The sequence below is a fragment of the Amblyraja radiata genome, chromosome 5 (assembly GCF_010909765.2).
Source record: "Amblyraja radiata isolate CabotCenter1 chromosome 5, sAmbRad1.1.pri, whole genome shotgun sequence".
NCBI lineage: Eukaryota > Metazoa > Chordata > Chondrichthyes > Rajiformes > Rajidae > Amblyraja > Amblyraja radiata.
The window spans coordinates 51,266,234-51,291,616 of NC_045960.1; the positions used below are offsets into that span (position 1 = coordinate 51,266,234).

At 41.1% G+C, this 25,383-nt stretch overlaps 1 protein-coding gene across 1 annotated transcript in view; it reads left to right on the forward strand.

The window, feature by feature from the left end:
* The window catches only part of clvs2 (clavesin 2), a 58,115-nt gene extending 33,903 nt beyond the window's left edge, over positions 1-24,212 (forward strand). The window contains exons 3-5 of the mRNA XM_033021197.1: positions 14,370-14,480; positions 15,836-16,056; positions 23,376-24,212. Of these exons, the coding sequence (XP_032877088.1) occupies positions 14,370-14,480; positions 15,836-16,056; positions 23,376-23,460 (417 nt within the window). The 3' untranslated portion in view covers positions 23,461-24,212. The remainder of the gene's footprint in view (positions 1-14,369; positions 14,481-15,835; positions 16,057-23,375) is intronic.
* The last annotated feature ends 1,171 nt before the right edge of the window (positions 24,213-25,383 follow it).

Below are 25,383 nucleotides of genomic sequence, written 5' to 3' on the forward strand. Positions count from 1 at the left end.
ATCCCGTAAATAATTCCACATTACAAGGAGATATTATGTTTGTGATAGAACATTTTGCAAAGTGTTACATTTGCCAAACTGTGGAGCAATATCATAAGCTTGCTCAGAGTTCCATTATCTTGTCTCACTGCTCATAATTTTATTCTTCCTCTCTGGAGATCAGAGCTAATTAGTTTCAAATTATGGATTGAGAGTAGATTCCTGACTAAACTTGCTTGAGATTGTCTCAAACGTATTGCAGGAAGGAAACTTTTAATCTCATAAATCTCTGTTATGCAAGTCCAACTCCCAGAAGTTACCATCTTTCTCATCTACTTTCCTTTGTCAGAGCAATTGTTATGTGTAAGAGCCAATAAACAATAAAAGACTGGCATAAATCACAGCTATTTTCTCAAAGGGAACCTTTTCTTCCCATACCATCAATTAAAATCTTAAATTCTACCTAACTTAGCAATGTATGTTTAGAAATGAACAAAGAAAAATCTAATTTAAGGCAGCATCTGTTCTGGCAGCACCTGCTAGCTGTAAAGCAACAGAATGTAGAATTATTGACATCAGCATCATTGTGTTCCCACAACAGATTTACATTTGATCACGGGTCTTGCCAGCTTGAGGTAAACTTTGCCTAGGGAGCTATAACCTTTGCTTTGCTCAGATCAATGTGATTTAAAATGGCATGAAATGGCTTTCTACTAAGAAGCCAAGCGATTAGTAAATCTATGAAACCTCAGGATGCCAACACAGCCGTGCACAATCGTGTTCGAATTCCACATCACTGATTGCCCTTGCTACATGCTGCTGTGCTCCAATGCTGGACACCTCTCTGCTGAACTTGTATTAGCTTGACCTAATGTGTAGGAAGGAACTGCAGATACTGGTTTATACTGAAGACAGACACAAAATGCAGGAGTAACTCAGCAGGTCAGGCCCCTCTCTGCCCCCCTCCCCCACCCTAGTCGTCATACTAGTTCTACTGTTCGCATCCTTGTATCTCTGTCATTACCACATCTTCCCCAGCCAACAATAGTTCATTATGGATTCCACACTCTTTGAGGTCATCTGTTGCCGGTCCCAATTTTGTTCTGGTCTTTTCCCGCCCCCAGTTTTCCCCACCTTTTCATCTCTATCGTTCAGTCTGAAGAAGGGTTCCAACCCAAAATGTGGCCTATTCCTTCTCTTCAGAGATGCTGCATGTTGCACTGAGTTCCTCCAGCATTTTATGTCAAATTAGTTTGGCCTAATTCAGGTACAGAGACTCCAATAATTCCAACTACCCCAAAAAGAGAGGTACTTTTGAAATGAATGAGTTAATTTAAATGTATTTAGATATCACCTTGTATTTTAAGCCTTTTTAATTAATTTATTTATCATATTTATTCACGATTCATTTTTTTAGACAATTTTTGAATATTTTGTGTTTGTGCAGCACAGACAAACATTCGTTATTTGAGAAGAACATAGAACGGTACACTATAGAAACGGGCCTGTCAGCCCACTATGTCTGTGTTGAACAGTATGCCAAATTATACTAATTCCTTCTGCCTGCAAGTGCTCCATATCCTTCCATCGACTGCATTTTTCACATGCCTATCTAAAACTTCCAAAATGCCACTGTTGTATCTACATCCACAACCACTGCTGTCAGATCATTCCAGTCACCTCCAACTGTCTGAGTAAAAATCTGCCCTGCACATTACTCCCCATCTCATCTTAAAGCTATGCACTTTAGTATTTGACCTTTTCACAGTTGGAAATACTCATAATTGTACAAATACTATCATGTTGCCCCCTAATGTCCAACACTCCAGAAAATAATCCAAGTTTATCCAAACTCTCCTTATAGCAAATACATTCTAATCCAGGCAGCATCCTGGTAAATTTCTTCTGCATTCTTTCCAAAGCTTCCACATCCTTCCTGTAATGGGGTGACCAAAAATGCACACGGTTCTCCAAATGTAAACAAATCAACCTTTTTATGCTGAAACATGACTTCCTGACCATGACTGGTGGAGGCAAGTGTACCATACGCCTTTTTTTAATTCACTCTATCTACTTGTGTTGCTTCTATGAACTTGAAACCCAAGATCCTTAAGTATATCAATGCTGTTAAGGGTCCTTCCATTAACCGTATACTTTCTTCTTACATTTGTCCTCCGACATTGCAACACCTCACGCTTGCCCAGATTAAACTGCATCTGCTATTCTCCTGCCAATTTCTGTAACTGATCTATATGCTGGATCCTTTGATACCATTCTTTGCTCTCCACAATTCCACCAATTTTTGTTACATCTGCAAAAATATTAACCAGCCTAACTACATTTTCATCCAAATCAATTACATGTATCGCCAAAAGAGATGGCAGCACTTAATCCTGCTGAACATCGCATATATCCAGCCTGAGTAACATCCTTCCATCACTACCCTCTGGTAGTACCCTTCTATGGGTACGGCAGTTCTGAATCCAAACTACTAAGTCACGATGGAAGTCATGGTTTTAATTTTCGGGATCAGCCTGCCATGTGGGACCTTGTTAAAATCTTTATTAAAGTCCACCTAGGAAACATCCACGGCCCTACTCTCAGCCATCACCTCTTTAAACAACTCAATCAATTTTGTAAGACGACCTGCTCCGACCAAATTGGTTGATTGGTTTTAACCCATTATTTTCTGGGTGTGTGTAAATCCTATATCCAAGAATCCTCTCTAATAGTTTCACTACCACAGTCCTATAATATCCTGAATTATCACTAGTTCCTTCTTAAATAATGGAACACATTACCTACTCTCCAGGTCCTTTCCAATGGCTAGAGATGATACAACGATCCTCATCAAGATCCCAGCAATCTCCTCTCTTGCTCTCTTAATAACCTAGGATAGATCCAATCAGATGTCTGGACTTATCCTAGTTAATGCTCTTTAAGAGACTCAATATAATTTCCTTCCTGATCTCAGAATGCCCTAGCCAATGAGTATACTCCACAATGATCTCACAACACACTGTCCTTCTCTTTGTTTCTTGCCTACAGGCCTTTACTAAGTCTCTGTTGTGGCTTTATTTCAGGTTTATAACATATGCAATATTGTACCTGGTATATGATGATTGAAATAGTTTAGTTTAGTTTAGTTTATTGTCACATGTACCGAGGTACAGTAAAACGCTTTTTGTTGTTGTGTGCTATCCAGTCAGTGGATAGGCTATATATGATTACAATGAACAGTGTACAGATGCAGGATAAATGGAATAACATTTAGTGAAAGGTAAAGTCCAATTAAAGATAGTTCAAGGATCTCCAATGAGGTCGATGGCAGCTCAGGATCATTCTGTAGTTGGTGATAGAATGGTTCAGTTGCCTGATAACAGCTGGGATGAAACTTTCCCTGTATCTGGAGGTATGCATTTTCGCACTTCTGTGCCTCTTGCTTGATGGGAAAGAGGAGAAGCGGGAGTGTCCCAGGTGAGACTTGTCCTTGATTATGCTGGTGGCCTTGCCGAGGCAGCATGAAGTGTAAATTAAGTCAATTGAAGGAAGGTTGGTTTGCATGATGGCCTGGGCTGCTTCCACAATTCTTTGCAATTTCTTGCGGTCTTGGATAGAACTGCTCCCAAACCATGCAGTGGAGTTTGCCAATTACTTTTATTTAATTTTCAGTAAAGAACAACATTATTTTACTGTGATTTACAATTCACAATGATTTTCAAGACTTTCACTGTTGTGTTGTATTGCAAGCTTCTAGGCACTTGAAATGCATTTCTTTAGGTACTTTTATATCTTCCAAATGAGCTTTTTTATTTTCTATTCATGTTTAAGGATGTAGTCATTGTTGGTACACAAGTTTTTATAGCACATCGCTAATTGCCCTTGAGAAACACTCATAAAATGCTGCAGTCATTCTGGTGAAGGTAAACCTGCAATACATTTGGCACAAGGATTTGCTGAAATTTGAACTTATTACGATGAAAGTTCAACGATATATTTCCATGTCAAGATGGATTGTGATTTTGAGGGGCATCTGCAAAGGTTGGTGTTCCTGTGCATCTGTTACGGGTTTGGGAGATGCTGTCAGAGTGGCCTGAGCATGTAACTACAAAGTGTTGTCAATGGTACATACTGCACCCACTTTGCACTAAATCATTAGGGTGGTTGATGGAGTCCCAATAAAATGGTTTGCTTTGTCATGAATGGCATTGAAGGTGTACTCGCCCAGACTCAGTATTACAACACACTGAAAGTTTGTGGTGGTAAGACGTTGGACTGTCTGGAGGTGAGTTATAAGCCAAATAACTACCCTCTGATCTGCTTTTATGATTGTCCAGTTGTGTTTCTGGTTAACGATAACCCTCAGGACATTGACACTGGGGAACTCAACATTGAATGTCTAAGGTAGTTGGTTTCAATGTAACGTTGGAGATGGCTGTCACCTGGCACTTGTGTGGCACTAATATTGTTTGTCATTTGGTCCAAGTCGTTGCATGCGCCGATTTGGTCCAAGTCGTGCCAAATTGGTCCAAGTCGTTGCAGGCGCACATAGTTTGCTTCATTTTCTATAGATCTGAAAATGGAATTGAACATTGTGAAATCATTAACAAACAATGGAAGTAAAATCATTGATGAATCTGTAGAACGTGGTTGAGACAAGGACACTGCCCTGAGAAACATTGACGGATATGTTCTTTGACTTGGATGATTATAATAATATAATAATAATATCTTTAATTGTCATTGCACGTCAGTGCAACGAGATTTAGTATGCAGCTCCAACCGATGAAAAAGAAAAGTAAAATAAATAAATAAGCTGTGTGTCGTGACCATCCGAGGGAGACAGTCCATGGGGGGTGGTGGGCACTCAGCAGGGCCGGTTCAGAGCCGCTATAGCTCTTGGAATAAAGCTGTTTCTGAGTCTGGAGGTTCGGGCGTAGAAGGCCTTGTAACGTCTGCCGGAGGGAAGTAGTTCGAACAGTCCGTTACAGGGGTATGATGAGTCTTTATGGATGCTGACGGCCTTCCTGAGGCACCGTGTGTGGTAGATGCCCTCCAAGGCTGGTAGCTCTGTCTCAATGATCCTCTGCGCTCTGTGGATGACACGCTGAAGAGCTCTCCTCTCCGCCTCTGTGCAGCTGAGATACCACACAGAGATGCCATATGTTAATATGCTCTCTGTGGTGCAGCGGTAGAACGTTGTGGTGTGCCGGTGCTCAGGGTGATAGTGGAGGACAGATGCGGGCCCAGTCTCACTGCCTGCGGTCGCTCCGTCAGAAAGTTCAGGATCCAATCGCATATCAGCGAGCTGAGGCCTAGCTGGTGGAGTTTGGTGGTGAGCTTGGTGGGGATGACCGTATTGAATGCAGAGCTACAGTCAACGAAGAGCATCCTCACATGCGTGCCCTCCCTGTCTGTCCAGGTGAGTCAGGACAGTGTGAAGAGCCAGAGAGATGGCATCCTCTGTTGATCTATTTGCCCTGTATGCAAATTGATGAGAGTCCAGTGAGGCAGGGATGCTGGATTTGATATGGGAGAGGACCAGCCTTTCGAAGCACTTCATTGGGATTGAAGTTAGGGCAACCGGGCGGTAGTCGTTCAGGTTGGTGACTTTTGACTTTTTCGGCACCGGAACTATGGTGGCTGTTTTCAGGCACTTGGGGACCGTTGCCAGAGATAGAGATAGATTGAATATTCTCGTGAATACCTCCGCCAGCTGTACAGCACAGTCCTTTAGTACCCTTCCCTGGACTCCATCCGGGCCTGCAGCCTTGCGTGGATTGATCCTACGCAGAGCGCACTGTACCTCCTGAGTGCTCAGTGTTAATGTACAGTGAAAGGGATTATCCATTCATTTCTAGAACTACAATCATTGCACAAGTTTTTTTCCCAACAATTGGAGTATTAACCCTTTGATTCTAATCAATTTTGGTTTTGCCAATACTCCCTGATATCACCAGTAATCTCATCTGACCAATGTATTCAACTCCTTGGTTCAACACCGGGTGGCACCACCAGCAGTGGCTGCCTTGCCAACTGTCTGTCTGTCCCTTCTTCGTTTTGTTACTTTTAGTATGTGTTAAAAAGTATGTTTTAGTGTTCCTTGGGTTGTTTTATGTGAGGGGTGGGGATTGGGGGAAATGGTGGAAACTTTTTTTTTCAATCTCTTACATCGACAGAGATGCCATTTATTTCCGTATCGTATCTCCATCCCCACTGCGGCCTAACATCATGGTGTTGGCGGCATTTCCTGGAGACCGACAGGCGCTCCAACAGGAGTCTGCGGGACTTCAACATCGTGAAGCCCGCAGTCTCTGGTAAGAAGAGGCCGACTCGGGAGCTCCATGCCTCGGAGAGAGTTTCAACCGCCCCGATGCGGGAGTTTCGATCACCCCGATGGGGCCCTCGATCATCGGCTGCGGGGGCTTTGATTGCCCTGACTGCGGATGGTTTGACTGCATCCAATCCAACTTTATTTGTTAAGCACTTTAAAACAACCAATGTTGACCAAAGTGTGTACAGAAGAATAAACAAGACATCATAAACAGACAACATAACAGAACATAACATAACAGCTCACATAAGGCGCAAAAATTACATATGAAATACAACAATAAATTAAAAGACATAAAATATGAGTAAAAATAATAGCCACGCAATAAAAGCAATCAAAATAAGAAATTAAATCAAGTAAATAAAGTCGACATCTTACTGGGTATCAAAAGCCACGGAGAAGAGGAAGAAGAGGAAGAGGTTTGAACTTTATTACCTTCCATCACAGTGAGGAATGTGGAATCCACTGTGATGGATGTTTATGTTAACTTTTATGTGGTTGTGTGTCTTGGTGCTTTTTACTTAGTATGGCTGTCTGGTAACTCAAATTTCACTGTACATTAATTGGTACATGTGACAATAAACTGACCTTGAAACCATGTTTGGCAAAAGGTGTGGTAAAACCTTGCAAAATATGGATCACACGCAGGCAGAGGAGATAATTTTAACTTGCAGTCATGTTTATGGGTTGAAGAGGCTTTTCTTGTGCTGCAGTTTTCTATGTTCTATGTTCTAAAATTCAAATTGGGCTCATTATATTTGCAGAAACTTGTTTTATGTATACGGCATGAGAGTTGGAGATGGCTCTAGTCACATTACTTTGAGTCATCAAGATGATATGCTATATAATGGGACACAATTCAATCTCCTAACCAGACAGACAGGTTAAGTGGCTAGTGGCTATGCATTAATATCATAAAAATATTCCATTAAAGAAACTGAAACAGTTGCAAAACAATCTTTGAATTCCATTTGTGATCTGTAGCTGATTGCTTGTACCTCTGGGAACTCTGCCATTGTGTTCAATTGTATATCCCCTGAACTATGTGTTCCCACTTCGGTAGGGATGGAAATTTTGTGTAGTGTGTCTAAAATAAATGCTGGTCTTCTTCTCCAAGCAGAGTTAATTGGCTGCCTGTCAAAGGTGACAAAGTTCACCATATGTTGTAAAGAAAATATTCAGTTGAAGGTCAACTTTAACTAGATCATTCAAAAACAATTGATGCTTCTCTTCTGTGGACTCCAATAAGAAACACAACCTTCTCATCAAAGCAAAAGAGGGATTTCCATTGGGACATCTGTACCCCAATCCCTCTGCACTTGATTGAAGGGCAGACTAGAAAGGGCAGCAAAAATCGTAGCAAAACTTTAAGCACCACAAAAATAAAAAAGGATATTTAGCCAAAAATGGACCTTCTGCATTAGAACTGTAATATTTGCCACCGGTATACCTTTGTATATTCTGTAGTAACTTTGCTACTTACCAGTTTGTAGAATTCGTTCATGTGAGGTTCGGGATTGAATTTTGGGAAATGTAGCAGAAAGATTGGTCATACCTGCTTGAATTAATTTATATGTCAAGGATGAGAGATGAGTTGGTAGAGAGGAAAATGATATCCTTCTGGAAAAGGATTACAGGCAATTCCTTTGAACCAACGTTGATCTACTGGAAATAAATAGTAACTCAATTGATAATTGCGATATTGCGGCTTAGCATTTTAGCTCAGGGGAGGAAATGTGTAAAGGTTAAAAAAAAATAGCCTACTGAATAGATCGTGAGATCAAATCTTATACTCAATACCCACAATGTTTTGGACACTTTCCCAAGAGAAGAGAACATGGATTGTCTGATAGGGAGTGAGCAACTTGATGGCTTTGAGTAGTCTTCCCTCCTGCACATCAGGGTATGTCTAAATACTTGAGTCTATCTGACCTTGACCTAAGGCATAGCAGTATCTGCACTGTACACTCCTTCGGTTTGTTCAATAACCAGGCAATAGTTCAAACAAATGTCTGAACAGATTAATATAAAAACTAAGCAGGGCACCACAGAGGTGAAGCAAGTTACGCAGCTAGTTCGCCCATTAATCAACCAGGTTCAATCTCCTGTATGCTTTGTTTTCTGTTTTCAACTGCATCGCAAAGAAATTCTGATTGGTAAGTCAATTATCCTTTGTGTAAGTGGGTGGGAGAAGAATCAGTGAGGGAAAATATGCTACAAGGAATTAAGTGGGGGAGAATGAGATTGATAGGATTACTCTCAGAGTTGGCATGGACTCGATGGGCCATATTGGCTCCTTCCATGTTGTCAGGAAATATATAATCTTGTTGTAAAGTCACTAGGACTGGTATGGTGAGGTGTTTTATGAAACTAACAACTGATAACTATTTTATAATATGGCACTGTTTTACAAATATTTAAGTACTTCAATATAACACAAAGCTCTGGGATGGGATATAAATCCATTAGTACCAGTTGAATCATGAATTGTTCATAAGCCTCATTTGTGGGCAGTAATTTCTCTTTTTATTTTGCCCTGATTGGTATCTAATTTTAGATAAGCATTAAAATCAAAAGTGAATGCTTCATTGCTGGCATTCATGCAGTGCCCATAATTGCTATTCTGTTGCAGTAAATCCCAGAGAGAACTTCAATTTAGAATCTTATAGATGTTGCTAAGGCAACATCTCGAAAGGTGAAGTCTTTATTTGTTATGTATGGAGCAGACTATCTCTAAAGGCTGCAGCTAATGTTGCTATTTAAAACCTGCAATTCTTATGAAAGCTTGTACAATGGTAATGCAAAACAAGGCAGGGTATTATTTCAATGGACATTACATCTGGGATATTGTGTGGGAGGCAGTGCTAACATTGCACACTGACAATGGTGTTATGAATTTCAGATTCTTCTTCACCTAAAGAACCAAGTTAATCACTAGGTAACCACTGGACTCACTTACCCTCAGATATTCAACTGATGGAATTTCATAATGGACATGGTCTATCTAGCCTTGGAATTAATAGCTTTGTGGTCAGGTTTGTGGATGATACAATGATGTGTGGAGGGGCAGATAGTGTTGAGTAAGCAGTGTCTGCAGAAGGACTTGGGCAGGTTGGGAGAGTGGGCAAAGAAATGGCAAATTAAATAGAGCATAGCAAAATATATGGTCATGCACTTTGGTAGGGAGAATAAAGGCATAGATTAATTTTTAAATGGGGAATGGATTCAGAAATTGGAGGTCCAAAGGGATTTGGGAGTGCTGGTGCAGGATTCCCAAAAGGCTTCAGCCAAAAACATAGGATTGAGCCAGAGGTACGCACATGAAGTTTAATTTGTTGCCTTTTGGAATGGTGTGCTCTTACATCCTGAACAATGCAGGTGACAATCCACAACTTATTTTTATACCATTTTTAGATATCTATTGGTGGAGGGTCCTAATCATGTTTGCCACCCCTTATGTTTGCAATAGGCCTCCATGTTCACAAAATTAGTTCTTCTATCACACAGATAGGAGTTCTACCCAAAACACCTGAATAAAATAACTAGCTCTGAAAAAAAAGTTATAGACAATCAAATTGCTCCTATAAAATAAAAACAAACTGCTGGAGGAACTCCGTGGGTAAGCAGCATTGTGGATAGGAAAGGATTGGGTTGGGACCTTTAATTTTGTTATTTTCTCTAAATTCCTGCATCTGCAGTCTCTTTGTGTCTCCATTGTGCCCCTCAAATCTGTTCCTGCAACCCAGTTATTTTCAACACTTTTCAGTATCAGCCTATTGCACAGACCAATATTTGGAACAGTACATTAGTAAGTGTGTCACAATTAAAGTCTCTACTGGAGACTTCCCAGTCGAATTGGCTAAAGGGCCTGTCCCACTTATGCAACTTTTTTGGCGACTGCCGGCACCCGTCATAGGTCGCCGAAAAGTTTCAACATGTTGAAAATTCAGCTGCGACCAGAAAAACGCCACGACTCTTTGGGTGAGGAGGAGACTACTCACAACCATACAGGCGACATCCTGGCGACATCCTGGTCGTGAGTAGTCACCCAAAGAGTCGTACCTTGTTCTGGTCGCCGCTGGATTTTCAACATGTTGAAATTTTTCAGCAACCTGTAACAACCTATGACGGGTGCCGGCAGTCGCCGAAAAAGTTGCGTAAGTGGGACAGGCCCTTGAGACTTTCTGTTGCAAGGCCATTAAACAATATATCCACCAAAGTGGAATCACCAGTTGGGATTGCTATAGCCATACCCAGCTGATTTACCAGAGATGGTTACTGCTTGTGCAGTTATATTACAGTAAGGCAACAGAGCAGTTGGGTGAGGTAAATCTGAGCAAAGGAAAAAAGAAGACACTTTGTAGTTGTGCATCTATCCACTTAGAATAGGAGTCAAGACACACAGATAACATGTTATATTCTAAATGAGAAAACAATTATGTTTACTAGTACTTGAAATATTGAACCTGAAAATGTGGGTTAGTATTTCCACCATCCTGCTCTATTAATTAATAATAATAATAATACATTTTATTTAATGGGCGCCTTTCAGACATCTCAAGGACACCTTACATAGTAATCGGAATAAAAACATATAATCGGAATAGAACAGGTAAAAAAGACATCACAGAGACACAAATTAAAAACAGAATTCAATCCAAAAACAGAAAATCGAAAACACAGTGTGAAGAGAGAGCAATTGATTATCTATAGATCGACAGTGGTATAAAGTTAATGTATATTACATTCTTATATTGACTTTTGAAAAGATACTAGTGTTCAAAATCCGATGCAAAAACTAAAATATTGGAAATGCAGCACAGGCCAATTAACACCAATTAACACCAATGTCTGGTGTAGGAATTGATCAAAATGTAATATTTCTCCGATTCCCACCACCTTCCATTGTGATCACATTTCTTAGTTGCACCTCTCTGGCAGAATCTCCAGGCTCTCCTCTGAGAGAGGCACTTATTTCTACAGTCCGTGCATCTACTTTACACAATTGTACAATATGCTTAAACCATGGCATTTATTGCACCATCAGCAAAATGAACTGCAGTTAATTGGCCAAACTACTTAACAGTATCTAAAATTGCAAGAAATTGCAGAGTTGTGGACATAGCCCAGACCATCATGCACACACCAAGCTTCCTTCCATTAACTCCATCTACACTTCAAACTGCCTCGGAAAGGCCACCAGCATAATCAAGAATGAGTCTCACCCCGGTCACTCCCTCTTCTCCCCTCTCCCACCAGGCAAGAGGTACAGAAGTTTGAAAACACACACCTCCAGATTCAGGGACAATTTCTTCCCAGCTGTTATCAGGCAACTGAACTGTCTTCTCACCAACTAGAGAGCGGTCCTGATCTCCCATTTACCTCATTGGAGATATTCAAACTATGTTTAATCAGACTTTTCTGGACATTATCTTGCACTAAACGTTATACCCTTTATTCTGTATCTGTACACTGTGGACAGCTTGATTGCAATCTTTTATAATCTTTGTTGACTGGAGTGCATACAACAAAAAAGCTTTTCACTCTACCTCGGTATACGTGACAACAATAATAAACCAAACTAAACTCCTAAACCAATAACCTCTGCCATCAAGAAGGACAAGGGCAGCATGTGCATGGACCTAACACCATCTGCAGCATTCCCTCCACGTCCCACACCAGCCTGATTAGAAGTGTTACTGATCCTAGGCCGAATGGCCTAATTCTACTCCTATTCCTTATGACCCTTATGGTCCATCATCATTGCTGAGTGTACATCCTGGAAGTCCATCCCCAATAGCATCCCTATACCCAGGGGCCACAGTTTAAGAATAAGGGGTAAGCCGTTTAGAATGGAGATGAGAAAACACTTTTTCACACAGAGAGTTATGAGTCTTTGGAATTCTCTGCCTCAGAGGGCAGTGGATGCCAGTTTTCTGGAAACTTTAAAGAGAGAGCTAGATAGGGCTCTTCAAGATAGCGGAGTCAGGGGATATGGGGAGAAGGCAGGACCGGGGTACTGATGGTGGATGATCAGCCATGATCACATTGAATGATGGTGCTGGCTTGAAGGGCCATATGGCCTACTCCTGCACCTATTGTCTATTGTCTATAACACTGTAAGAGCACTTCACTAGAAGTACTGGAGTGATTCTTGAATGTATCTCACTATCACCGTAAGAGAAATTAAAGGAGATTAATGAATGCTGGCATCGTCGGTGATGCCCTATCCTGAACAATTAATAACTGGTACCATTAGACTCCACTGAAATCATTGTTGCAATCTTAGCTCTTTGACAACGGCTGGGTATTTAGTTATTAATAATTTAATTAATATCCTGATATGTAAAAAAATAAGCTATTCTGGGAATCACCATATATGTATTATGAACACTGCAGTATGAAAGATCCAAGTAAGGAATTGGATCCTGGAGCAAATAAGCATGATCCTCTGCAGGGGGCGGTATAAACAAATTGTGCTTTATTGTTCACTTATATATGTGAGTCCATGGAAATCCCAGTTCTTTGTTTATCATTCCAATTTCTCCAAGTTCCTCCTCCTTTATCACTGTGACTTGAAAATAAGTCTGGATGAATTTAGGGAGGTTCAGTGTTGGACCTAGTCGAGCTGGGACTGCTAGTTCCAGTGACCCAAGTTCATTCTTGACTTCTAGTGTGGTTTATATGGAGTTTGCACATTGTCCCTGTGACTTTGGTGCTCCATTCTCCTTCCTCATTCCAAAGATGTGCAGTTGCCACTGTAAATTGTCCCTAATGTGTAAGTGAGAGGTAGAATCTGGAGGGATGTATAGGATTAGTTCTAGATGATTGGTGTGGACTAGGTGGGCCAAAGGGCCTCTTTCTGTGCTGTCAGACTCTAAATGCTGTTTTTTCCACATTTAAGGCAACGTTTCAATTGTAGAATGGGTCGAACAGTGAGGAAATTCTGGATTTAAAAATGTGAATGACAAAGAAAATGCACTAATTCTTTACTGTTATCTTTCTTCCATGGTAATCAATTAAACAAGTCACTTGGAGCATTCTGGAGATGGTATTAAATGATTGTTCCTATGTGGTCGCTACTGCTGGCTGCAAGAATCAACATGGTGTGGGGCGATTTTGCCTATAATAAATTATAGATTAGAAATGATGAGCAACAAATTCAAGGTCTACATTCTCCCAAGATAAAATGTTTAATAATGTTTATGGGATTTTACCATGGCAAGATCTATTGTACAACTAAAGCTTACTGTTCCTGTCATTAATAAACTACTGCAATACTTGCCTGCTTGCAAATGATAACCCATTTCTTTTAAATAAGTTAGTATCTATGCAATGATTAGAGACATGGACTTTTTATGAGTGTGTAGCTAATATTAAATAATTTCCATTGTTAACAAGGTACAGTTTGGTTGCTTATTCTCCTGTGCAAGCTTTTCCTTTGTGCTCTAACTTTCAAGTCTTTTTTCCATGTCTTTGTGGGATTGTTAACACTGCAAATTCCTCTTATTATTAGATTTTTTACTTTTCTGATCCTTCCTTGACATCGAGATATTTTAACCTATGACAGCATCCAACGCTGCATTCAATCCATTGTTACCGATTTTTCTTTTCTCCTGGCAGTCAGCCATTGTTCCAATGATTTGTTCCAATAATTGTACACTCTAGTTTGAGTATTACACATAAATGGCTTATAAAGTGCTTTATGCATGTTAAAGGTTCAATTTAGAAAACAATTCTGATTGACTGATAATTCTCATTATAGTCAACACACTACAAACTCTCATGTGTTTTGCAATCAATGAGCAAATGCAAGCTTCACTCTGAATATTCTGTTAAAGAACAATTTAGGTCTGGAGTTCCTTATGGATACATTAATTAAATATGTTTGTTGGATCAAATGCTCCATTTTGAATTCAAGAGCAATGCATTTTTTAATTGAGCACAGCCTGTACATGGCTTCCCATGTTTGTGAAGGAAAAATAAATAAATCCAATGGAACTAAACACACATTTGTAACAGCTGGGTGATTCACTGCTTATTTTTCTCATTACAGGACAGCTTTCCCTCTCGTTTTGGAGGAATTCATTTTGTCAATCAGCCTTGGTATATTCATGCTCTTTATACTGTCATTAGGCCCTTCCTGAAAGAGAAGACCAGAAAAAGGGTGAGACAAATGTATTCAGAAATGTATAAAGGAATCAAAACCATTTGTTATCAATATGTTAGATTAGCAGTATCTGTACTACAGTCTTGGTAGTGAGAGGTTATTTTCTGTGCACTAGCCATATTACGGTTTCATAGCACTACGGTTTGGTGCATTATTCTCGTTTAAAACTGCCAGCCTTAATGAAAATTCTGTATAAGTGTACCACCCCAGTGGGAGCACCGGAACAGTTAATTGATCTTGCGTATGAGACACTGCACTGAATGTAGATCAGGTTCATTTCATTATGTTATGTAATCAAAAACAAATTGTCCCAAGAACAGATCATTCGTCTGTTCAGGGCCATTTTCCAACTGCACTCACCACAGTGAGCCTCGTCCACTGGGATCCTGGTGTGTGAAGCATATGTTACAATGCACACTCCCTGGCAATGGACTCTGATTGAATTGAATGTTATAAACTCACACTTTAATATATATATATATATATATATATATATATATATATATATATATATATATATATATATTAATGTTCTGAAAATACAGTTTTATATTTAAATTTTGCATCACTCCATGCCATCTCATGTATTTGTATTGCTATTGCTACTATTGCTATATTGCTACAATATTTCCCCCCCCCCCCCTCCTGGAAACATTGAAACACATGAAGCTGGAAGTGTGTAGCATCAGCAGATATTATTGCATGCTGTGTCACTCCAGATACAAACATTGAAAAAAAATCCATTCCCTCTTTTTGAATCCTTTTTAGACAGCACATTCATTTAAAATTCACTATGAGATTATGGTATTTCACGGATTCTTCCTTATGCTAAGACAGCAGAGAAACCATTGTTCCTGCCCATGATAGATCGGACCCAAGAATGCTGGTGGGATACTGCAAATTTGAGCAGAAAATTCACTGAAAATTGACAGGAACAGATTTCTCTATGTTTGATAATGATACAGTAGAGCTCCTTTAAAGTAACGGTGTAATTGTTACAAATAGACATAACTGGAAATCAGCTGGAGGATATAGATATATTACAGTCATTTATAGATTAATTGCTCTTTGCAGGTTTGCTCTTTGCTTAATAACTTGCAACTCCTGGCCTTGGTCAGCAGAAGCCAATTAAAATGTGTAGCCTTTTTTCCTTCTACTTAAACCACACTAAATGTAATACAGAATTTTACTGTGTGAGATAAATGTGGCAAAAATATTTAAAGATGTTAAGGAGCACATTGGATTCTGCTAGATCATGTTAATTAAAATTTGAATAATGCTTTTGAAAGTTTTCTGTTGTTTCATCATTCCTATATCAATATTTATATGTTGTTGCTGCATTACCTTTCCAGATATTTATGCATGGAAATAATCTGAACAGTCTTCATCAGCTCATTCATCCCGAAATACTGCCTTCAGAATTTGGAGGAATGCTGCCACCTTATGATATGGGAACATGGGCAAGAACTCTGCTGGAACACGAATATGATGATGACAATGAATATGTTAGTGATTGCTACAATATGTCTTTCAAGGATGTAGAAAAGACCATGTCTCCAAAATCTATGAAAAGGTCTGTATTCTTCTATTTATCAAATCTGCTTTAGTATCTTTATATATCACTCTCTGATAAATTTTATTTCAATACAGGAATCTGCCAAGTAGGAAAGTACCAATCTCCCTGAACAAACATGGAGAAAAACAAACTGTGGTGTTTTCCCTTGAGAAGTACCAATTTATTTTCTTTAATTGTGGCCTTTGACTATGTTTGCTGAGAGAACTGCTCATGATCTGTATTAATTTATAGTTGTAGAGTCACACAGCATGGGACAGGCTCCACCACTTAATGAATTGGCATCAATCGTGCAGCATCCATTTGCAATAACACCACATTCCCACTTAAAAAACAAATCTCCCCACCTCCCCATTAGCTTCCCCCAGATGCTCCTTCTTCTTTCGTGTGGCGTGCACAGCCTAAAGTTGTTGGACAACTTGTTCTATTTGATCTTCCGTTTGTGCACGTCAAGTTGATTGCATTAGTCGAAACAGGGTTGCCACGTGAAGGTTGCAATCTTCCATCCCCCCAGATGCTGCCACTGACCCACACATTATGGCAATTGGCAATGGTCATTTGACCTACCAACAATTTAATAGATGGCTAATCTTGTTGACTTTTGTGCCTGAATTCTTAATTGATGCCAACCCATTAAGGAGTCAGTCTTGAGTTGAAAACACTTAACTTGTATGGGTATAAAAATGAGGGAATTCACTGCTTAAATAATCACAAATGCCACATTATGCCAAGAAATTTATATTTTTTCTAATGTTTTGATAATTTCCCGTTTTATCAGTTATAAGATCAGCTACCAATTGTTGATCTAGCAGCAGAGCTTATGACTGATCCTCTTTAGACTGTTGTCAAGAGAGATGTCTGAAAATTAACTTGGATTGTTTGAAAATGCTGGCAAACAATGCTACTTCACAACACGGATGTCAAGTGTTTCACATTAACCATAGAATGTAGTACAGCACAACACAGGGTCTTCGGCACACAATGTCCATGCCGAACATGATGCTAAATTAAAGTAATCTCCTCTGCCTGCACACGATCCATATACCTCCATTCCCTGCATATCAATGTGCTTATCCAAATGCCTTCTAAATGTCTCTATTGTATCTGCTTCCACCACCATCTCTGACAGTGCGTTCCAGACATAACCTCCCCTTGTGTGTAAAAACAAAACTTGCCCCACACATCTTCTTTAAACTTAGCCCCTCACGTCTTATGCCCTCGTGATCTTGACATTTCCACCCTGGGGAAAACGGTTCTGAGCGTCTTCCCTTTCTATGTCTCTCATAGCTTTATATACTTTGACTAGGTCTCCTCTCAGACAACAACCTGGCCCTTAACTCCAAGAAGACCAAGGAGCTCATTGTAGACTTCAGGAAGTCCAGGGGCAGCACGCACACCCCCATCCACATTAACGGGACGGAGGTGGAACGTGTTTCTAGCTTCAGGTTCCTGGGAGTCAACATCTCCGATGACCTCTCTTGGACCCACAATACCTCAACTCTGATCAAGAAGGCTCACCAGCGTCTCTTCTTCCTGAGGAGACTGAAGAAGGTCCATCTGTCTCCTCAGATCCTGGTGAACTTCTACCGCTGCACCATCGAGAGCATCCTTACCAACTGCATCACAGTATGGTATGGCAACTGCTCTGTCTCCGACCGGAAGGCATTGCAGAGGGTGGTGAAAATTGCCCAACGCATCACCGGTTCCTTGCTCCCCTCCATTGAGTCTGTCCAAAGCAAGCGTTGTCTGCGGAGGGCGCTCAGCATCGCCAAGGACTGCTCTCACCCCAACCATGGACTGTTTACCCTCCTACCATCCGGGAGGCGCTACAGGTCTCTCCGTTGCCGAACCAGCAGGTCCAGGAACAGCTTCTTCCCGGCGGCTGTCACTCTACTAAACAACGTACCTCGGTGACTGCCAATCACCTCCCCCCCCCGGACACATTATTATTTATTCAAATCATTTGCTATGTCGCTCTTCCAGGGAGATGCTAAATGCATTTCATTGTCTCTGTACTGTACACTGACAATGACAATTAAAATTGAATCTGAATCTGAATCTGAATCTCAGCCTCCAATGCTTCAGAGAAGACACTTAGGATAAATTGCTGCTTCCTGCCAATTGCAGTTTAAACAAACAATTTCTTTCAAGATGAACCTCGCATTTTGCAGCAGTTTTTCAAAATGCGATGCAATAAAAGAAAATTAATATCGGGGCTTTCTTGCAATGTCATGAAATTTCCACCAGAACATTCAATAGATTAGAGCCATAGAGTTATACCATCAAGACCACATTGATCACCAAATACCTATTTGTAACAATGTACCATTGACTCCCAGTTTATTCTTCTTGCATTCTGATCAATAACCCCCACCTCCAAGATTCTACCACATACCTACACATTGGGCACAATTTTCGGTGGACAATTAACCTACCTCCCATATCCCAAAGGCTTACATCTTAGATGTCAAAGCACCTGGAGGAAACTATATTCACAGGGAGAGTGTATAAACTCTACACAGACAGCACTGGAGGTCAGGATTGAACCTGGGTCACTGCAGCCATGAGACTGCAGCTTTACTAGCTGTACCACTGTGCTACTCATTATCTGATTGACTGACCGACTAATCTATAAACCCCAGGCCGAATATATGTCATTAGAGGGATGAATGTAATAATAACATTACTCTCATTCCAACAAAAGTCTCAATGAAGTTGAATCTTTTCTGCCTCCTGCCGTTTCGATTTGTCAAAGGCGACGGCCCCATTCTGAATAGTCTCCCGCCCGGCCGTGGTGTTCTGGCCGGCGCGGGACCAAAAGTCGGCACAGCTGATCCCACTTACGGGACTTGTGCCTTCAGCTGCTGCTGGCTCCCGCAACTTCGCGGTCCTCCCCAGCCAGCTTCACTCGCAGCACTTGTGGACACTATTTTGTCCAGCTTCCCCCCCTGTGTAAAAACAGCGCGGGGACAAACACTACCGCAGAGTAAATCACTTACCTCCAGGTCGCGGTTTCAAACTTACCGCTGCGGGGGAACGCTCCACCCCGCCTGTCGTTTCGCAAGCGTGAAAGCGATATGACACGCATGCGTCCTGGCGGGGTTCTTCACGTAGTCACTCACGTGACTCCGAAGTAAAATTGATAACTACCACTAATTAATCCCTCAAAGATAAATAACAAATGTAAATATAACCCAGCTATAGCCTAAAAATTGACTGAACTTTGTCATCATCATCTTGTCCAAATGAACCTTGTTTTACTCTAGTGTCTTGTTTGGCAATACCTCCAAGACTTGGTCATTCATTGAAGTAATTCTGCACCAGTTATTTCATAAAATGAAATGTGCACAACATTAAGAACAGTATACCATAGCTAATACAGAATAACTGTGCACTTTCAGAGCAAGTAATTAAAAGTTAATGCTTATATAAGAACAAGATTCAGAAATGCAGCATGAACTAATTCTGGGTATTTGTGTAAACCAGCTTCAACCAGTCGGTGCATTCTAAGTACCCATCATTTTCTGAGTGTGGAAGCTCCTCAGATCCTCTATAAATCTATTCTCCCTCACCTTAAATCTATGTCCATTCATTTCCTCTACCTCTGATGAAATGAACAAAAAAGATCTGGCTGTATTTATTCTAAAAAGTTGAGTCTTTCCTTAAAAATCTTTATCTAATTCGACTTTTGTGTCGCGTTGGCTTTGGCTCACGACTGCTGTGAATGTCCTCCTCAGTTTATGAGTTCCAAATGGATTCAGGGAAAGATCCTTATGCTCGAAAATGAAAGCTCAAGAATCATGAGAAACTTGTCCTTGATTCCCAATCTCCACCTCAAGGTGAACTGCTGATGGCTGTTGTGCCTCACCAGACAATTTCCTCATCATTCAATTGCCTGAAATTGACCAAAAATAAAGGGCTGCAGCTTTGATTTAAATGTATTAGAGTCATCTCAAAACTATAAACATTAAAATAAGCTCTTATTATAGTCATAGAGCCATACAGCATAGAAACAGGCCCTTAGGACCAACTTACCCACACTCACCAATTTATAGGTGCACCTATTTCTCCCATTATCCCACCACGTTCCCCCATCCGCTTCCACCCATATCCCTCCCTCTGGCTTTACATTTCACTCCTCTTCTCTCCTTTTCTGACACCCTTTTGTCTCCTTTTCATCTGGCCTTTGTCACTTACTCCACCAATCTGCAAATCAAACCCTCCCCCACCACTTTTCCAACATCCTCCCCCTACAACAACCAGTCTGAAGAAGGGTCCTGACCTGAAACATAGTCCATCCATTCCCTACTCAGATGCAGCCTGATCTGCTGAATTACTCCAGCACGTTGTGGTTTGCTTCACAGTGGGAGGCTTCAGGAGATATGGGTGTGGGAGGCATGGGCAGAAATCCCGGGGTGGGGAGGGGGACTGGGGGTACACTTGTGTCTCCCCCACTCCCCCCCCCATGTTTTGAGAGGTGGGGGACATCCCTCTCATATTTTGTAATCTGGATTATAAAACTCGGTGGAAAAAAAATCTATTAACATCTCCGCTTTCCGCGAGACAGTGGGGGTGGGACTGATGATCGAGGGCACCAATTGGACGAGAGAGACGTTGGTTAGCAGGCAGTGGGGGCTGGGGAAACCATGATGATTCAGCGTGATGATTGGAGGAGGAAGGTGTAGATCAGAGGCGGAAGTAGGCGGTGGGACTGAGGATAGAGCGTGGTGATTGGAGGAGGGAGACGTCCTGGTGGAGCAAAGATCATAGAGTGGAGCTTGATTCGGCCCGTTCGCGGGGCTTTTCATCGCCCGGCCCGGCACGGCTTAAAATCGGCCGCGGGATCTTCCACCACCTCACGGTCAAATTGCTGCGTCGAGGCGATCGAGACTCCCGATGTTGAAGCCCCCGCCGGGCGATGAAAGGCCCCGCAAATGGGCAGATTGAAGCCCCACGATTCAGGGATGACGAAGTTACTGTTGCTGGAGTTCGGAGTCGGTCACGAACCAGGTCAGCTTCCGATGTTACCGACCACAGGGCCCACGGCCGAGGCCTCGCGTGTGTGCACAAGCGCGCAAGCGGCCGCCAAGAAATTGTGTCCCCTCCCATGTTTTGATAGCGATTTCTGTGCCTGGTGGGAGGAGAACTGAGGAAAATTGAAAGAGGGCTAATTAAGACCATCAGGTCTTCCGAGCACCACATTAAAAGTAAAACCAAAAAGCTTTCATTTACTTTCTTGGTGGTGGCTGCTTGGTAGACCAGGCAGTGTGGTAAACCTGAGCAGGCACACATTACCTACAACAGCCCAGTTGTATTACAAAACTGCACAGGGGTCCAATTACTATTTTAGGCTGTTGCTTCGAAAGGTGGTTGATGAATTCCACAGAATAGCTGCAAGCCCCTGCTATTAAACACACTGAGAAACTGACATAACACAATCCAATGCCTGCATTATGTTAATCCAGCCTAAAAAAAACACTTTGCAGCAATGCTACCGTGGTAGTGCAAATTTAGCCTTCGAAATAATTGAAATACTTGTATCTGTAAAATACATGTATTTATACCATTTGGATAATTTATGATTAAAATCTGGTTGAATAGGAAGCATTTCTGGAAATGATATTTTCTGTTCATGTCAAACCTATGGTTTGAGTTTAGGCTATTGTCACATGTACTGAGATGCATTGAAAAGCTTTTGTTGTGCGGAGTCAGTCAGCGGAGAGACCATTCATGATTACAATCGAGCCATCCACAGTGTACAGATACACGATAAAGGGAAAATAAAGCCAGTAAAATCCGATCAAAGATAATCCGAGGGTCTACAATGAGGTAGATGAAAATTCAGGACTGCTCTCTAGGTGTGGAAATTATTGATTTTCTCACATATTTGATAAGGTACAATAAAAATTAAGAAATCAGATGAGAGAGTCCGCTTGTTGAAAGCACATTCAGAGTGAACCTCTTTTTCAAGTTCACATTTATTATCACATGCACCAATTGGTACAGTGAGATTTGAGTTACCATACAGTCATACGAATTAAAAGAACACAACACACGATAGAATTTAACATAAACATCCCCACACAGCGGAATCAACGTTTCCCCACTGTGAGGGAAGGCAATAAGGTTCAGATCTTCCTCTTTGTTCACCCGTGGTCGTGGCCTCCCGAGCCCTCCACAGTCGCCGCTACGGGCAGCCCGATGTTCAGGCCCTCTCGTTGAGGTGATCGGAACTCTGACGTCGGAATGGAAGAAATCGCGATTCGGAGAATAGTCGCAACCTCGACCAGGAAGTGACTGAGAAACAGTTTCCCCCTTACCCTCCCCACCTCCCCCACATAAAAAGACTAAGAAATCTCCAAAAACATACTTTTAGACTAAAAATAACAAAAAGACAAAAAAACAGACAGACTGTCGGCAGAGGCTGCCATCATACTTGTTCAGCATGTCCTGGATCATTTTCACAACCTTTCCATGCTGTCCAGCTGTAAAATAGCTGTAATCAGAGCAATCAGTGATGTGCTCTCATCTTCCTGGAATTAAACTATAGTTGAGCTCCCTGCATGTTATTCAAATGACACAGTTTTATAGAAGAATTTAAATTTGTAAGCTGGAATTTGCAAGATATATCAATACTTTGACAGATACATCGCCAACTGTAGCTTTCTTTCATAAAGTTCTTTAAAATGATAAAATTAGTGACAAGCATTCTTAACAAGTGAAAGGAGAAACGTTTAAATGTATTTAATCCCCCTGTCATTTAGGCTTGTTATTCCTCTCGAATGCCCACCGATTGCACTCTGATCTTTTGCATGTTATCTACATGAGGGACAATTTCCTATTACTGAATAATCTATTGGCACATCTGGAGGGGAGTGGGATGGGGGGAGGGGGGAGGGGGGAAGGGAGGGGGAGGGAGGTGGAGAGGGGTGGGGGGGAGGGAGGGAAGAGGGGGGGAGGGGGAAGGTGGGAGAGAGAGGAGGGGGAGGGGGGGTAGAGGGGATGGGAGGTGGAGGGGGGCGGGAGGGAGAAGGGGAGAGAGAGTAGGGAAAGAGGGGCGGAGAGAGGAGGGGGGTAGAGAGCTCTTAGGGCTAACGGAATCCAGGGATATGGGGAGAAAGCAGGAAAAGGGTACTGATTTTAGATGATCAGCCATGATCATATTGAATGGCTCAAAGGGCTGAATGGCTACTCCTGCACCTATTTTTTATGTTTCTATGTAGCAGGTTACCTTGAATATTTTGGGGAAATGTAAAGTTAAAAGAAACTCATGTTTGTGACCTTAACCTATTGCTGTGTGCACTGCTTTGATTTTGTAGATCCCAGTCGGTGGTTGAAGCTGGAGTTCTGAAACACATAGACAAAGATGATGAAAATACCCAGCCTTTGCTTTCCCTGGATTAGTATCTTCCAAGCCACAGAGTAATTAAGAGAGAATAAAGCACTTCTTCGAGAGGGGATCTGCACTTAACACAGAGGATACTGTATAAACTACAGTGGTAACGTGTCACTTGGTATGGACATTGCAAACTAGAAGTAGGCTGTAATATTTGCAGATGCATCCTCGCCTGCCTGTTTGAATGGTAGCTGTTGGTAAATGATGTCTTTATTCAACAAGTGGAAGTGCCAACTTTATTGTAAATACATTTTCTTATCATCATTGGAAAGTATTCAAAATCCATTCAGCAGAATTCAGTATAAAATAACTGGAAATATTTTCTGAGCCAAGTTTACCAGTTGCACAGCCTGCACCAAGTGCTGTCTGGTTAATCTTTTACTTTCACCGACCGCCTTTTCCTTCAAAAAAGGTAATATTTTGGTTGGAGAAAAGTAGCTTTGTCCCAAGTTTAGGGTTCAGTATTTCTTGTCAGTTTGATTGTTTATGTAGTAATACTATAAGAATAATACTTGCATCTGTATTGCGCTTTATCGCAATGACACACCTCAGAACACTCCATTAAAAACATTTCTATCCATCACACAATGCATTAAAAAACATATTCTATGGTAAATATGAGCAAGGGGGGAAATCCAAGCTGAAAACTCTTATTCTGAAATGTTCACTTTGGATATTTCCGTTGCAGAGTTTTCAGAATAGATTCTCACCTTTTCCAATTTTCACAGAGAATTACAGAGAATTTTGCAACACAAAGATAGTTAAGCCCCTGTCCCACTTAGGAAACCTGAACGGAAACCTCTGGAGACCTTGCGCCCCACCCAAGGTTTCTGTGAGGTTCCCGGAGGTTTTTGTCACTCTTCCTAATGGTCGAAAGTGGTTTCCGAGTAGTCGAGCTTCTTCTATGATTATTTCAAAAAATTCAAAACCGGCCTCAACTAAAAATAGGTTGCCGTTTTAAAAATCGGTAATTTTTTAGTCGAAGCCGGTTGCGATGCTAGTTGAAGGTGGTTACCGGAGGTTGCAGGTAGTGGAAGGTAAGACCTTTTTTTCACCCAGTTTTATTCCACCAGGGAGGTCTTACCTTCCACTACCTCCAGTCTCCAGAGGTTTCCGTTCAGGTTTCCTAAGTGGGACAGGGGCATTATTCAACCTAACAAATCTATGCCACTCTTTTATGTTCCACCTGTGTTAGCCCACTTCAGCTCATATTAACCAAGCTGTCTCATGCATGTTATTAATCTGGCTTCCATTTAAATGCATCCATGTTAGCCTTCTTTCCATTTGGAAAATTCTCCTGAATTCTTTATTGTGTTTATAATGGCTTTTTTCTATTTGGATTTACGTTTAGGGCTCCTCCACAGAGGGCAAATTGCAAAGTATTGTCTAGAGTTAAAACATACTCACTGTCAATTTCCTAGCTTACACCCTTCGATTTTCCTGCCTCTTAAAAATATACTTATTCACTTTTTCTATTTGCGCTTCTCCCTGGGTGGGTTGTTTCACACATTGATCTTTCTCTACATGGATGTTACATTCAATCTCTGTGTGCTATATTTCAAATCTAAATATACATTGTGTTTTTTTTACCAGGAATTTGTGTTAATATTGTCCTGGATTTCCAGTGCATTTATGTTGTTGGGTCCCCAGTAATTTAATAAGATCACCCCTGAGTCATCAGACTTTAGAAAATGAATATTTCACATCTTTTGTTTTATCACATGTATTTTATCCTGTTTTTCATTTTTGTTAATGTTCTTTGTACTCCCAAATAAGTCAGGATCTCTCTCTCCTGTGGTATGAGCAGTTGTCAAGGACCAGTATTTAAAGTAATCTCTTCATTTACCTCATCTGTACAAGCCAAGATCCTATTTACCTTTTTATTTTGATGGTTTTATATTAGTTTGTTTTAACATGACAAAAAAGGAGAG